Raw genomic sequence first — 15,609 nt, 5'->3', positions numbered from 1 at the left:
TTTCTAAATTGAAATATGTAACAAACAATTTTTTTTATTTTTATTTCTAAATTGAAATATGTGATGAACAAATATTTAAATTTTGAATTTAAAAAAGCTATTTTCATTATGTTGATAAAACAAATTAATCCTTTTCTTTTAAAAAAAGTCAGTTATGGAATTGATTTTATTTATTTTTTAAAAATTGATATTTTATATAAAAAAAATTTTGGCTATGTAAACATAAATTTTTTTATGAACAAATATTTTCACCTCATATTTATTATTTTTAACTCAATTTTTAAACATTTAATTCTATTATATCATGGTCATGTGCAATAAAATTCAAATCATATTTTTATAGATATAAGTAAGAATGTTTTACCATTAAACCTATCTACTTTGTCTGCCATGTCTTTTACTTGATCTTTCTTTTTCTGTTTTGACAGTCTATTTTTGAAAAAAAAAATTATATATATCTATATATATATATTAAAAAATACAAATAGGATTGCTTATTCCTATTTCAACAGTCTCATTCATTATAGAAGAAAAGTCAAAATTCCAAATAAAAATATCTAAAATTTGTTAACAAAAAATAATAATAATATTAATATTAATATACACATAGATTTGTACATATTAATTTTAATTTTTTATGTTATTTGTTTTTAGATAAAATTTTTTTGAAATTAATAATATCATTTAATATCTTAAATGTTCATTATAAATCAACCTAACAAATTTTTAATTTTATACATAACAAAAAAATTAATAAAAAACTATTAAACACTAATAAATATCGGTCCACATGCGTTGGCCATCCTAAGTAATAATACAAGTCTAATACAGACTAATAAGAGTCTCGTCTTTTTCCATCAAACAAGCTCATTTTTTTTCAAGAAAAGGCAGAAATTGCTGTGCCTTCACTCTCTCTGATTTTTGATGTGGAATTTTCAATGCCCCATTATTTTTCATTTGGTTACAAAAGTCTTTGGCAGGTGTACCGTGTACTCCTTTGAAACCTTTCACGTTTTAAGTCTCATAAGATTGACACGAAAGCTATCTCTCAGTCACAAAGCAGCCTCTGACATTCTTGGTACATGATATGACATCTATCAGGAACGTCCTATAATCTTTTGCCACATATATTAATCCCCAACAAAGGGATTCCGTATTCATTTTGCTCTATAAATTATATATTCTTCTTTCTCATGACTGCACATGTTAGTCTAAACTAAATGCTTTCCGCAATGGCTTCTTTTCTCCCTTGTATCCTCATCATCATCTCCCAGCTTGCTAATCTTTCTGTTGCCCAAAACAGTGGCAGAGTAAATCTCGGCCAGTCTCTCACGGCAGGCGGAAAAATATCCTCATGGCTTTCACCTTCTGGTGATTTTGCATTCGGATTTCAACAATTCCTTGACAAGCAAGACCTTTTCTTACTTGGCATTTGGTTCGAAAAATTGCCAGATAAAACGGTGGTCTGGTACGCAGACAAAAACAACCCTGTTTCAAAAGGATCAAAACTAACCTTAACCGCTGATGGTGGGCTGCTACTCAATGATCCTCAGGGAGGACAGCTATGGAACACCGACCCCATTGTCGGTCAGGTTGATTTTGCTTTTATGAACGACACAGGAAACTTTGTGCTCCAAAACAAAAACTCCGAGAACATCTGGGAGAGCTTCAAGCATCCCTCTGATACTTTGTTGCCTACTCAAACCATGGAAATAGGAGATGTGATTTCTTCAAGGCAATCAGGTACTAACTTTTCACGAGGAAGATTTCAACTTCGTTTTTTACCCAATGGGAATCTTGTGCTTAATAGTATAAATCTCCCTTCTGAATATACCAATGAGCACTACTATGAGAGTGGGACTAGCAATATATCGAATCCCGGTAAGCGACTAGTCTTCAATGACTCAGGCAACATATTCATCCAGAGACAAAATGACCAAATATTCACACTGACAGAGGGAAAATTGGTATCTACCAAAGATTACTATTACCGAGCGACCCTAAATTCTGACGGGGTTTTTACTGAGTATTACCACTCAAAGAATACTTCTAGTGGTGGAAATAAAAGCTGGACTGCTCTTTGGTCTGTACCAGAAGATATCTGCATTGCTAGTTTCGTATATAAAAGTAGTGGGGCTTGTGGGTTTAATAGAATTTGTAGGCTAAATGCTGATAAAAGACCAGTTTGTGAATGCCCGAGAGGGTTTACTTTGCTTGATGCAAACGACGAGTACAGAGGATGTAAACCGGATTTTATACAAGATTGCCAATTAGATACAGAGAGTTCACCAGAAGAGTTATATGTATTCCAAGAGATAACCGGCGTGGATTGGCCGACCTCTGATTATGAAGCATTGCAGGCTTACGATGAAGACAAATGCAAAGACTCTTGCTTGCATGATTGCATGTGCGCGGTCGTCATTATGAGGAACAACACGTGTTGGAAGAAGAAGCTACCTCTCTCAAATGGGAAAGTCGACAACAACGTTGGAGCCAAGGCTTTCATCAAGATTAGGAAACCCAATGTTGTCCCTGATCAACACTCTGCTTCTTCATCTTCACAGACGAAAAACCAGAACGCTTTGATTATTGGAGGTTCTGTGCTTTTAGGCTTCTCTGTTTTCATCAACTTTCTGCTCTTAGGAGCAATGGGTATGGGATTTCTCTTCATTTACCGTGAGAAATCCATTAGCACTCGACAAGACAAGGACGTTTCCCGATTCAATTTGCGGTGCTTTTCTTATAAAGATCTTGTTGATGCAACTGAAGTATTCAAGGAAGAACTTGGAAGGGGTTCTTTTGGGATTGTCTACAAAGGGGTGTTGAAGGATACTTATGAACCTGTTGCAGTGAAGAAACTTGATAGAAATTTTCGTGACAGCGAGAAGGAATTCAAAGCTGAAGTAAACGTGATCGGCCATATCCATCACAAGAATCTAGTCAGACTTGTTGGATATTGTGATGAGGGACTGCAGAGATTATTGGTGTATGAGTTCATGAGCAATGGCACACTAGCAGGCTTTCTTTTTGATGATATGAAACCGAGTTGGAGCCAAAGAACCCAAATTGCTTTTGGGGTTGCAAGAGGACTATTATATTTGCACGAAGAGTGTAGCACTCAGATCATCCATTGTGATATAAAGCCTCAGAACATACTTCTTGATGAATTCTACAATGCTCGGATTTCAGACTTTGGATTGGCCAAGCTTTTGATGATGGAACAAAGCCAAACTAACACTGCCATTAGAGGAACAAAAGGTTATGTGGCACCTGAATGGTTTAGGAACATGCCAATTACAGTGAAGGTGGATGTGTATAGCTTTGGTGAGTTGTTGCTGGAGATAATATGTTGTAGGAGAAGTGTGGATCTTGAAATGGGTGGAGAAGAAAAGGCAATCTTGGCTTATTGGGCTTATGATTGCTACAGGGAAGGCACATTAGATGCTTTGGTTGGGAATGACAAGGAGGCTATGAATGACATGAAGAATTTGGAAAGGTTTCTGATGGTTGCATTTTGGTGCATTCAAGAAGATCCTTCTCTGAGGCCTACTATGAAGAAAGTCATGCTGATGCTTGAAGGAATAGTACAAGTCTCGGTTCCCCCAAGTCCTTTCTTATTTGGTTCCATATGCTGAAATCATTGTTCAATTGTTTAAAACCGCTATTGCATTAATTAGCAGCGGCTTCTTCACTTCCTTTTTTGTTTTTTTTTTTTTTTTTAAACAGAATTTTTCACTCTTATTTTGTTTCATTGTGGGGTTGTCTAAAAAATAACACAATTGGAGTTATTTTTCTTTTAGACTTGTCAATATGTGTTGACGAAAATGAGATTTAAATGGTTTTTCAACTGAGTCAATAAATTCTCTGTTTTAAAATATATATATATATATATTAAATGATGAGTGGTGATCTATCTTGAGAAAATAAATAAATAAAGTACATATATATATATGTATATATTTGACAAAGAAGTCAATGTGGATGGTTTTATTTATTTAATTATTTATTTATTTTTGGTTAGTTCATTCAACACCGTCAAAAATCCCATTCTACTATGCAAAGAAGACTAAAAACCAAGAAAATAAACACGGTGCCTGAGGAGACTTTGACACAAACGGACACAGTTGAAGACTTTGACATATAACATATTCGTCATTCGATACAACCCTTTGAATGTGAACCTTCCTTTATCTTAAAAAAAAACTGTTTCATTAACAATCGTAATTAATAGTAGACTAACAAAAAATCTCACGCGGCTCAGTACCATACCATGGTAGATGGCATCATCACCATTACCATGGAATCTGCTCTATCTTCTCCTTTTTTCTCCATTTCCGCAGAGTTCCGCCATTACTTGTCAAACTCACAGAATCACAAAAGGCTTTTCTCTCACTGCCTCCTTCAACAAACATGTTCCATTGGAATCTCCGTCGCGTGAGTTTGCTTTTGGTTTCCAACGTATAAAATCAGATGGCTTCCTACTTGCTGTCTGGCTCAACAAAATTCCTGAGAAAACTATTGTCTGGTCTGCCAATAGAGATAATCTAGTCCAAGAAGGATCCAAAGTAGTGCTCAACGACAGCGGGCTTATTCTCACCGACCAAACAGACAAACGGATATGGCATACTGATACTTTTGGCGTTGGAGTTTCCTATGGAGAGATACTCAACACAGGAAATCTGGTGCTATATGACCAAATCTCGGCCATCTCATGGCAGAGTTTCAATGAACCGACAGACACGTTGTTACCTAAACAGATTTTGAGTAGGGGCAAGAGTCTTGTTGCACGTTACTCTGAGGATAATTATTCAAGCGGAAGATTTTTGTTTATGCTAGAATCAAATGGAAATCTTGTGCTTTACACTAGAAATTTCCCACAGAATGCCCCTAACTATGCCTATTGGAAGAGCGAAACGGAGGGCAGTGGGTTTCAGGTGATGTTTAACGAGTCAGGCGCTATTTACCTTCAAGCAAAGAACGGGAATATACTTAAATATTTATCAATGACTAGTAGTTCAATGAAGGATTTCTACCAGAGGGCAATTCTTGAAAATGATGGCGTTTTCAGGCAATATGTCTACCCAAAGGGAGGGGATCCAACTTCTAGTGGTTGGCACGAATTTAGGTCTGAATCATTGCCTTCCATACCTCCAAACATTTGCACTAGCATTAGTGGTGAGGACACAGCAGGTGGAGCTTGTGGATTCAATAGCTACTGCAGAATAGGAGTGAACCAGAGAAGGACTTGCAGCTGCCCAAGTGGCTACACTTTCATTGATCCGAGTGATCCTGTGAAAGGATGCAAACAGAATTTTGAAGCTCAAAGTTGTGATGGAGAAGATCATGATGATCTCTTTGAATTTTATTCAATGGAACAAACGGATTGGCCCTACGGTGATTACCAACATTTTAAAGAAGTGGATGAGGAATGGTGCAAGAAGGCTTGCCTCAGTGACTGCTTCTGTGCTGTTGCAATTTTCAGAGGTAGGGAGTGTTGGAAGAAGAGGGTTCCTTTCGCAAACGGGATGATGGACCCCAGTCTTTCCGGGAAAGCTCTGATCAAAGTAAGAAAAAATGATAGCTCTCCAGGTCATCCAGACAAGAATGATCGTTCAGTGTTGGTACTCATTGGATCATTGCTTTTAAGTGGCTCAGTGTTTATGAACTTGCTTCTACTTCTAGCAGCCTTTCTGGTTGCTTTCTACTTAAATCCGAAATCCAAGGCCATCCAACCAAACCCAGTTGCATCAGGAATAAATTTGCAAGTTTTCACTTATGAGGAGCTGAATAAAGCTACCAACAAATTCAACGAACAACTAGGCAATGGTGCTTTTGCTACTGTCTATAAAGGGGTCCTACCTTCTGAAGATGGAAATCTAATAGCGGTTAAGAAGTTGCACCACTTGGTGAGTGAAGGAGAGAGAGAATTCAAAGCAGAAGTAATCGCAATTGGGCGCACAAACCATAGGAATTTGGTCCAACTGATCGGATTCTGTAACGAAGACCAACACCGACTACTTGTATACGAATTCATGAGCAACGGTTCTTTAGCAAACTTCATTTTTGGACCTTCAAGGCCAAACTGGCACAGGAGAATGAGAACTGCCCAAGGAACTGCAAGGGGTCTCTTCTACTTGCATGAAGAGTGCAGCATCCAAATCATACACTGTGATATAAAGCCTCAGAACATCCTTTTGGATGACTTTTACACAGCAAGAATTTCTGATTTTGGATTAGCCAAACTTTTGAAGAAGGATCAGACTCGAACAACAACAGGAATCAGAGGAACTAGAGGATATGTGGCTCCAGAATGGTTCAAAAACCTGCCTGTCTCAGCCAAGGTGGATGTTTACAGCTTTGGTATTGTATTGTTAGAGTTGATATGCTGCAGGAAGAATTTTGAAGCAGAGGCTCAGGAAAACCAAATGATACTTTCTGATTGGGCATATGATTGTTACCATGATCGGAATTTGAAACTTCTGGTGGAAAATGATGAGGAAGCTATGGCTGACATAAAGAGGGTGGAGAAATATGTGATGGTTGCAATATGGTGTATACAAGAGGATCCATCATTGAGACCCACCATGAAGGAAGTTACCCAGATGCTTGAAGAAACCATTGAAGTAGCGGTTCCCCCAGATCTACCTTCATTTACTAGTTCATTCTAGGATCATTTTACCTAGCATATTCATCATGATTTCAGTAGTATAGGAATATTAGCGAATGTAGCAGGGTACAAATCTCAATACCATATGCAGTTTAAAATGTTCTTTTTTTTTTTTTTTTTGGGGGTGTTTTCTTGTCTTGCTTTTAATCTTGTTTTGTTTTTGTTTTCTTGTTTTTTCCTGATCAAAGTTATGTAATGGTTAGAAAATAGAAATATAACTCGATCTCTTGTAGTTGTTTTTAGTGGGGTTTGATGATCCCGGCAAGAAATTTGATACAATATTTTTTTTCTTTTTGTCTTTATATTGACCGGCAATAGATCAATAGTTAATAAGCTTTAAAGAATGCTTTTAGCACAGTAAGGCAGTTTCGATGATGAGAGCGAACCTTCTTGGATTGATATAGTCCAGTTTATAGTGTAGAAAAACAAAAAATAAAATTTAAGGTTGATATGTATAATTTATATAACCAAAAAATGAAAATTTTGTGCAACCCTTAAGTGAAAATATATGACAACTGATGATACCGAAATGCATTTTGGCTTTTTTTTTTTAATTTAATTTTATTTCTATTTAGCACTTCTTGTAAATTCCAGTGGTGCTGGTCAAATTCAGAACACGCCGTTCAGTGCACGTATATGTAGAAAAGTAAAAAGAAAAAAAGATTGATGTTGACTAGTTTTGCAACAAGTAAAAGTCTATGGAGAATTTGTTTACGTTAGAAAATTTGTATAAAAATATAATAATACAAAAAATAAAGTATGGGTAAGTGCATAAATCAATTACAAATATATAAAGCTTTACAAGAATATAATCCGGACAAAATACATAATAAACAAATATATTAATAAAATTATTAATTTGAAAATATGTTAGAACAATGGATTTGAAATTTTAGGTTCTAAGTCTATGTTTCACACAGTATTTTTAAATTAGATTTTTTTATAATTAATGCTAGTAAATTTAGTTGCGTTTGTCTTTTAAAATCTAATAAACTATAGAAGTTTTAAATGTTGCATATTTGAGTTTTTCTGACAAATTTAAAATTGATTTTTCTTTACCATATTGAAAACCCATATACAAATCTAAAAAAAAATTCAAAAGGATACAAATTAGAACTTCTTCTCTAACTCTCCTCTATTCTATTCCATTTCATGTCACATATTGCACGGGGGTTAAGATTATTTATAAGCTTGAACGAATAGGGGAATGCAATAATTGGATGCTACGGTAAGCATGGTATGGTCGATTCCTCATTGCATCTATTCAAGATAATGCAGGAAGAAGGAGTGCTGCCTAACGAAGTGACTTTGATTTGTATTCTTTCTGCATGCAGCCATAGCGGTGAGGTAGAGAGAGGATTAAAGATTTTCAGGTCTATGGAACAATGTTATGGAATAAAGGCTAGTAAAGAACACTATGCTTGTGTCATCGATCTTTTGTGCCGTTCAGGGAAGATGGTAGAAGCTTATGAAGAGGTGAAGAATATGCCATTTGAAATCACAGAATCCATTATTGGAGCTTTCTTTAATGGATGTAAAGTCCATGGAAGAAGGGATCTTGCTGAAATGATGCATGAAGATATTAAGAGAATGGATCTGAAGAGACCTGGAGGTTTGGTAACACTTTCTAATATTCATGCTGCTCATGGAGAATGGAAAGAGGTTGAGAATGTTAGAAAGCTAATGAAGGAGAAAAAGATCCATAAAGAATATGGATTTAGTTCGCTTGAAAAAATGGATGAATATATCGGAGTGAATGAAGAAATAGTAGGCAACAGACTGGATAGTGGTAGGAGAGTTAATGTTCTCGGATAAAGATATAATCGGCTCTGTAAATTCTAATTTATCCATTGAAGACATTAAATTTCAAATAAAGTTCACTCCTAATACCCTTCATGAAACTGAATTTGCACATGAAGTCCTTGAGCTACCTCCATTGGTTCTCTATTTCGTGTTTTTCATCATATATCTGCCTATTTACATCCTTTAATCTTCCTGTTGTAAGCACTTGTGAAAGTTTAAATATCATATCATTGACAATATAAAATGAAAATAACTCAAGTCTCTACGCAGGTCGTTACCAGCTGAACTTACCAAATTCCACTAATCTTTGTACATTTCTTTACAAACTATATGTGTTTCATCCAATAGATTTATTGATTTTGTGTAAACTTATAAAGCCTTCACATAGTCATAGAGGAATTTTCAATGGTACTCAAAGTAGTCCAGGTATCTTGTCACTAATAACCAAACCGGAGAAAGTGTTGTGTCTTTACATTTATACTGAATTGGCTTCATTTCATCCATTTTTACAAATGTTTACATTACTTAGACTATTGGAATACTTTATTTTCAACTTTAAAGCTCCAAATCTTAAAATAATTCCATAAAATGGTTTAGAACAAAGATTCTGGGAAATGATAAAGATTTAGAGAAATTTGAACTTAATAAACAATTTTTTGACAATACTAAATCTTTCTAAACATTAACTTCAAGAGTCCAATCACCTTACTTACTAAACCTCTATAATACCTTATTTTGAAGCTCAAAGTTCCAAATCTCTAAATGATATCATTAAGTTTAATGTTCCAAATCTGTAAACGATATCACCAAAATGTTTAAAACAAAGCTTTTGTAAAATCATAAACATTTTGGGAAATTTGGATTTACAAACATGTTTTTACGAATATAAATAGAGTCTAATAACCTTGTTCTAATTCAATAAAACATTTAAACTATTTTACTTTCAACTAGCTAAACTCCAAATCTCAATATGATTTAATAAAGATGGTTTGTAACAAAGATTTAGGGAAATTTTGAACATTTCGAAAAATTTGGACTTCCAAAACATATTTTGACCATATTAAACATTTGTAAACATCAACTTTAAAAGCCTTATCACCTTTACTTGTTAGAATGCTTTACGGGTTAAGCAACTTGAAAAAACTAGAGAGCAAAGGGTCATAACCAAGAACTAAAAAGTCTAAAATTCACCCCTTTATGGCCTACTTTTTCCTTTTCCTTTTGCTTTTCTTTTTAGCATTGGTTGTATTGCTTAGATGAATTTTCCTTCCATTAGTAGTATATATTCAGAATCAATCAAATATATTACCCCCACAAAGACCACATCCTGCCTGCTCTGTGGTTGTTGTCCATGTTCTAAAGTCTTCAAGGACCACAGTATGCGTTTAATATGTATTCTGCTAAGATCCACATGCACCAAATGCTGCCAAAAAAATTATGGGATTACGTATGTACAGTTTTTATTAGATTTTACTAAAACCACATATCATTTTGTAAAGAAAATAGTGGGCATGTGGAACTGGTTTTTAAAAGGACCACCTCTCTTTAATTTCATTCACATATTGGGCCGTAATTTAGGGATTATAATGATTCTAATTTTATTTTTTTAATATTTATATTTTTTATTTGTTTAAACTTTTCCAGGTTTAATCATTGTCGAACTTCCAAATTAAAGAGAAAACTTCATTTGAATAATTTTTTCACACGTTTTGCACTTATTTCCCATGAGATTTTTATTTTTATTTTTTGAAATAATTTTCCATGAGACGCACATCGGTTCAGAAAACAATAGGGTTAGCAAGAAAGTCAAAAAGCTTTTTACTTGAACTTTCATGGAAAATATCATAAGGAGATAAAATATTATTTTTTTTAATACACGCAAATGTCTGTATCCATACAAAATTTGTGGACTAAACCACTTTCATAGTCGCAGGTGGCTGTCATCCATTTAAGCTGTCTTATTAAGTAGGTTTTTTTTTTTCTTCCCCCCCTACCATTTTCATTTTCATCTCATTAAGTTAATTATTAATTAGGTAAAATAAAAATGGCTTAGCAATTCATTGGATATGAAACATTTTCTTTCCCATTGGGCTTTACCTGCGTGCAATTCGTCGTCATTAATTCTAAATCTGTTGCCAAAAACTACTAGTTGTTGTTCATATTCTATTTCACTTTAATCGAAAAAGGAAAAAAAAATGGTATCTCAAAAGCAACAAAAAAGAAAACAAAAAAACAAAAAACAAAGTTGTATCTCAAAAGAGAATAGGGGGAATAACGATTAGGGAAAAAGAAAGAAATATAAAACCTTGATTAAGTACTGCTAATAAATAAGAAGCTCTGATCTATAATGTAACAAATTTTTTTTTTTTTTTTCTCTTTTGATCATCTATAATGTAACAATTTAAACCTTTAAAATGTGTCAAATACAAATAGAAAATTACGTCAGCTTAATTTTCAAATGTTTCAAGCCCAAAGTAATAGGTAACTTACTAACTGTAGAAAAAGGAGGAAAACAGAGGGCACAAATTATGGACATTTCTAATCCTAGGTGAAATTTTTAGTTGAGTAGATAAGGTTGGTTACAGAGTCCCTTCTCACTCTCTCTTTCCCAAACCAACCAAGTAGCCTTATTTCTTTTCTTTTACATGGTTAACAATTACTTTTTTCTATTTTTTGCTACTAATTTTAAAATTTTTACCTCTCTCTCTCTCTCGCTCTCTCTCTCTTTTTGTCTTTTGGTTCAATATTTAATCCAACTATAGTAAAATAAGCCTCGCTGATTAACCGAAAAATGGAACAATGCTAGCATTTCACTTTTATTACCCTTTAACTTTATGTAATAAAGATTTGACGAGGACATAAAATAAAATATGTGCGAACTGAATTTCCAATCTTCCATTAATTTCATATGGGTTAAAAAATATTGATAAAATTTATATGTTATATAATAATTTAAATAGTTATCATTATAAAATTCATTTTAAATTTTTAATATAAAAATTAATAAAATTAAATATTTTAATTAAAATTTATTCCGTAACAAATAACAAACTCATTACAAAAATTTCATTTGGGAAAATGTTCATAGATGAAAGTTTTTCATTATAATTTCCAATAGGTAATACTTCACGTGTTGACTCCACTTTTAGCGTGCAATGTTTTTGAATTTCGTTCTTATCGTATCTATTTGAACCAATACCACATTTATATCATCAAAATGAATTTCAAACTTCAGCCGCTTCAAACACACTATTCTATTCCATCTCAATCAATGAAGGAAATAATCCCCAAATAGCATACATCATTTTGAAATATCAATATATATATATATATATATTATACATAGTAATATATAAGATTTTACTATAAAACATATTGTGTTTATCACATTCTACAACCTAAACGTTGAACATCAGATAATATATTCTTTTATATAGATTTTCCACAAATATATTATCAAACGTCAAATGTCTATATTAGAAGAAAAAAAGTATATAACATTTTATAGCAAATCTATTAATATATAGATTATAATTAGTATATAACACTTTATAGCAAATCTATTAATATATAGCTTATAATTCACATTCCTAAAAATCTCCAGTTTTTTGAAGTGAATTTTAAGACAAAGTGGATGACATTTTTTTTTTTTTTAATCAAGTGGATTAGAATTTCATTGTACTTTTTTTAATGATCTTCATTGTTCTTTTTCAAGGTGGGTATAATTATATATAGAATATATATTGTTACTTTTTGTGTTATTTTTTTAACCCCCAAGTTTCACGAACCTTGGGGAATGTGGCGGAAATTATATAGGTATACTAATTATTAGTATTATTATTTCAAGCAAAAAAAAAAAAATTATTAGTATTATTATTTTGGCTTAAATATAGTTATACTAGTAAGAGGCAGATGTAGAGTACACTATAATGTGAACTTGATTTAACTACAACTCAAGATAGTCAAATTAGCTAAAACCATATCTCACTTCTCAACCCTTTTCATAGTTACCAAAATGCCCTTGTTTTCTTGAGTTTCTTACGAACACACCACAGTTTACAGAGTCGCAGACTACAGAGCCTATCAACAAATATCTCTTCACGCTTCATTGCTATCTCTCTCTCTCTCTCTCTCTCTCTCTCTCTTGCGCTCTCTTTGTTTTCCTTTGGCCAGTTTGTTGGGCGCCACACTTTGTTCTACCTCATATGCTATTCCTTAATCTATCAAAATCTTAAAGTGGTCTCTCTTGATCTGGATACACAGTATTTCCTGTTCAGATCATAGATTTTGCCACTTACAAAGTCTTCCGTTTTTTTTTCAGCTTCATGGTATAAATCAACTGACTGAGAAAAATCCCATATGGGTATTGGTCTTTTCTGAGTTTTCTATGAGTTCCTTAGCAGATTCAGAGTAATGGGTTTCGTGGTCAAGATGCATATCGGCTTTATTTCGTATCAGGTAAGTACCATTTCTCTCTATCATATATATATATATATATATGTATTTTTTTTTTTGGTTAAAAAAAATCTGTGGGATTGGAACATTTTCTTTTCTGCCCCATGTGTTGCTTCCTATTTTGATATGGTGGGTTGAGGGGTTGAGGGTCACGGTAAAGATTTTGTTGGTCAGTTTGAGTTCTATCCAGTTCATACATTACTTTCATCTGATGTTTAAGCTTTGTAATTGATCTTGCCTGTGTCGCCTTTTGGAAAGTCTTTGTTCTTCGGAAAGTTCATCCTTTTCGTGTTACTGATTTGATTTTCCAGATACAAGCATTTCTTATCTTCATTTTCCCTATTCCCCTGATTTAAATCTTTGTGGTGATGTCATTTTTCTTATCGATTTCAGTTCGCTCCATTATTTATCCTTTCTCGCTTTCAACTATTGAGTGTGAACTCGCATAAATTTCGTTCCTTTGTAATGAAAACCATGAATTCTGTTTCAAACATGTAGCCAAATATTTTGTGAAAGTAGATAAATTCTATCATCCTTTGTTGAACTTTATTGATTGGTTTTCATATGTAGATTTCATTTTTAACTTATTTTGTCTGTTATATAGATTTAAAGGGACAGAAGGAAAAAAGTAACAAATACTCAACTTTTTACTTAGCTCCATAGCTTCAGAAACTAAATCCTTCCAACCACTGAGCCTAAAAATCCATCGAACTATAATTAATTCAGGATGTAATGATTTTTGGAAGTGTATGTAGGCATAAAAAGTGTCTAAAATTATGTCATCTTTTATGTTCATATGGACAAACAAACTGAGGTTAAATATGATTTATGTATGTTTCTAAGGCTCCGGTATTTATGTCTAATGAAAGTCAATTAGTAGTTTAGCACATAAAAACAATTTCCTCAATCAAGATGGATAAGGGAAAAATATTGAAACATGACCATATTTTGAGTTACTAAAAATCGTTCATGTGGAAATTAATTTACTGGAAATTCCAGATAATACAGCTTTAACCGGTCAAGGAGATGTCTGTATATCCATTAAGCCATTGTTTGTAGGAAGTAGTGGATTCTGCTTGTGCTCATTTTGTTTTTCTATTCAATTCTACATCCCAAGATCTTGAATTGTTGGCTCTTTTTTATTTTACTTTATTATGTAAGTATTTGTTGATTTGCTTGCTTAGTAAAAGATGATCAGATGAATATGCCTTTCAGGATGCCCAAAAGCCTGCATGTGTGTCCATAATTTTTTTGTATACAAGTTGTTTATTCCCACTCAGTTTTACTAGTTTTACTGGAAGTGAAAAAAAAAAAAAAAAAAAAAAAACTAACACTTTTTATCGGAATGAGTTACACCTTTGTATTTGTTTTTTTTTTTTTTTTTTGGCAGAAATATTCTTCTGCATGAGTTTTTCTTTTGTGGAGTTCTAAGATTATGGGTAGAGGTAGAGGAAAGGGAAAGAGGTTAACTGTCACCAATCATGATGATCCTGGAAGTGGTGAGGAAGAAAAAATACCGACACAGAAAAGAAGGGGAAGGCCTCAGAAACCATTGAAGGATGAGATGGATGAAGAAGAAAATGAAAAGATAGAAGAGGATGACAGTGAGAATGCTAAAGCTGGTATCTCAACGAAAGAGATGAAAAGTCCCCCTGCCGCCGAAAATGGAAAAAAGAGGAAGCGATACTCTCAGGTAAAAGAGAAGTCAGATTCAGTTAATGAGGAAAATGGTGTTGGTACACGATCAAGTACTGATGACTCAACTAAGTCTAATGGATTCCGACATAATGGAAGCAGGCGAAAAAGTAAGCCACGTCGAGCTGCTGAAGCTGGTGTTGAGTGCAAGTGAGATTGCAATTTCCTGGAATGGCATCTTCCATTTCACATTGCCATAGGAAGTGAGGACTAGTAAATCTCTAGTTCAAATCTTTTTTTCTTTTGTCTTCTCTTTTGAAATTTTTGTGTTTTTGTGTTTTGGGGGTTTATTATTCCTATTATCTTTTTGGTAATTCCTTACCATTGATTCCTTTTTTTATTTTAATTGTGAAATTCCGAATTCATTCTGCTGGCTGTAGTTTTCCATATCTTTAATTCTGACTAGTTTTTTTTCGTATTGTATAAGTTGCAAGACATAATTAAGAGCACTTTGTTTCTCATACAGTAATCTCTGTTTTGGTTGAGTACATCTAGGTTCAGATGAGATAATATTTCGATAATTTGTATTTTGTTCAGTGCTGCTTAACATTCTTGACCACATCTTTCTTGCCCTTGATTGTGTTAATCATGCATGGGTAAAAGAGAATTAATCTCCTTATCTAATTAATTAAGTTTTTGAACCATGTTTCGTCTGTTCTCCTGCTTAAATTTGTTACATTGTAGTTCATAGCATGTACTTTTCTGCTTAAATGTTAAACTTGTGATATCATAGTTCGTTTACTTTTCTGCTTAAAATGTTGGTTATATGTGTTTGCATAATTGACATTCTTTCTTTTCCATGTAGCCTGCTTGCTTTATGGACATGCACACACACCTTATAGATTTATACTAGATTTATGACTTTACTTTAATGCTTAAATGTTGGTTATTTGTATTTGCATAATTGACATTCTTTCTTTTCCATGTAGCCTGCTTCCTGTATGCACATACACACACAACCTGTAGATTTATACTAGATCTATGAGACT

General features: G+C 33.4%; 4 protein-coding genes across 4 annotated transcripts; all 4 read left to right on the top strand.

The window, feature by feature from the left end:
• Positions 1-793: 793 nt before the first annotated feature.
• LOC107412665 (G-type lectin S-receptor-like serine/threonine-protein kinase LECRK3) lies at positions 794-3,881 on the top strand. The gene has a single exon (XM_060811951.1). It carries the CDS (start codon positions 1,221-1,223, stop codon positions 3,633-3,635), a length of 2,415 nt encoding a protein of 804 aa, XP_060667934.1. The 5' UTR covers positions 794-1,220; the 3' UTR covers positions 3,636-3,881.
• A 227-nt stretch (positions 3,882-4,108) lies between these two features.
• LOC107412641 (G-type lectin S-receptor-like serine/threonine-protein kinase LECRK2) lies at positions 4,109-6,909 on the top strand. Its single transcript, XM_025070920.3, has one exon. The coding sequence runs from the start codon at positions 4,278-4,280 to the stop codon at positions 6,666-6,668; it is 2,391 nt and encodes a 796-aa protein (XP_024926688.3). The 5' UTR covers positions 4,109-4,277; the 3' UTR covers positions 6,669-6,909.
• Positions 6,910-7,939: 1,030 nt separating this feature from the next.
• Positions 7,940-8,482, top strand: LOC107412666 (pentatricopeptide repeat-containing protein At3g49170, chloroplastic-like). The gene has a single exon (XM_016020482.4). The coding sequence runs from the start codon at positions 7,940-7,942 to the stop codon at positions 8,480-8,482; it is 543 nt and encodes a 180-aa protein (XP_015875968.3).
• Positions 8,483-12,554: 4,072 nt separating this feature from the next.
• On the top strand, positions 12,555-15,081 carry LOC107412633 (uncharacterized). Its single transcript, XM_016020448.4, has 2 exons — positions 12,555-12,928; positions 14,316-15,081. The coding sequence occupies exon 2, from the start codon at positions 14,361-14,363 to the stop codon at positions 14,772-14,774; it is 414 nt and encodes a 137-aa protein (XP_015875934.1). The 5' UTR covers positions 12,555-12,928; positions 14,316-14,360; the 3' UTR covers positions 14,775-15,081.
• Positions 15,082-15,609: the final 528 nt, after the last annotated feature.

Source organism: Ziziphus jujuba, chromosome 10, assembly GCF_031755915.1.
Source record: "Ziziphus jujuba cultivar Dongzao chromosome 10, ASM3175591v1".
Classification (NCBI taxonomy): domain Eukaryota; kingdom Viridiplantae; phylum Streptophyta; class Magnoliopsida; order Rosales; family Rhamnaceae; genus Ziziphus; species Ziziphus jujuba.
This window is presented reverse-complemented; position numbering and strand designations above follow the sequence as displayed.

What these genes read in the sequence shown, in the direction of transcription:
- LOC107412665 (XM_060811951.1), top strand. Translation starts at nt 1,221, where the DNA reads ATGCTTTCCGCAATGGCTTCTTTTCTCCCTTGTATCCTCATCATCATC.
- LOC107412641 (XM_025070920.3), top strand. Translation starts at nt 4,278, where the DNA reads ATGGCATCATCACCATTACCATGGAATCTGCTCTATCTTCTCCTTTTT.
- LOC107412666 (XM_016020482.4), top strand. Translation starts at nt 7,940, where the DNA reads ATGCAGGAAGAAGGAGTGCTGCCTAACGAAGTGACTTTGATTTGTATT.
- LOC107412633 (XM_016020448.4), top strand. Translation starts at nt 14,361, where the DNA reads ATGGGTAGAGGTAGAGGAAAGGGAAAGAGGTTAACTGTCACCAATCAT.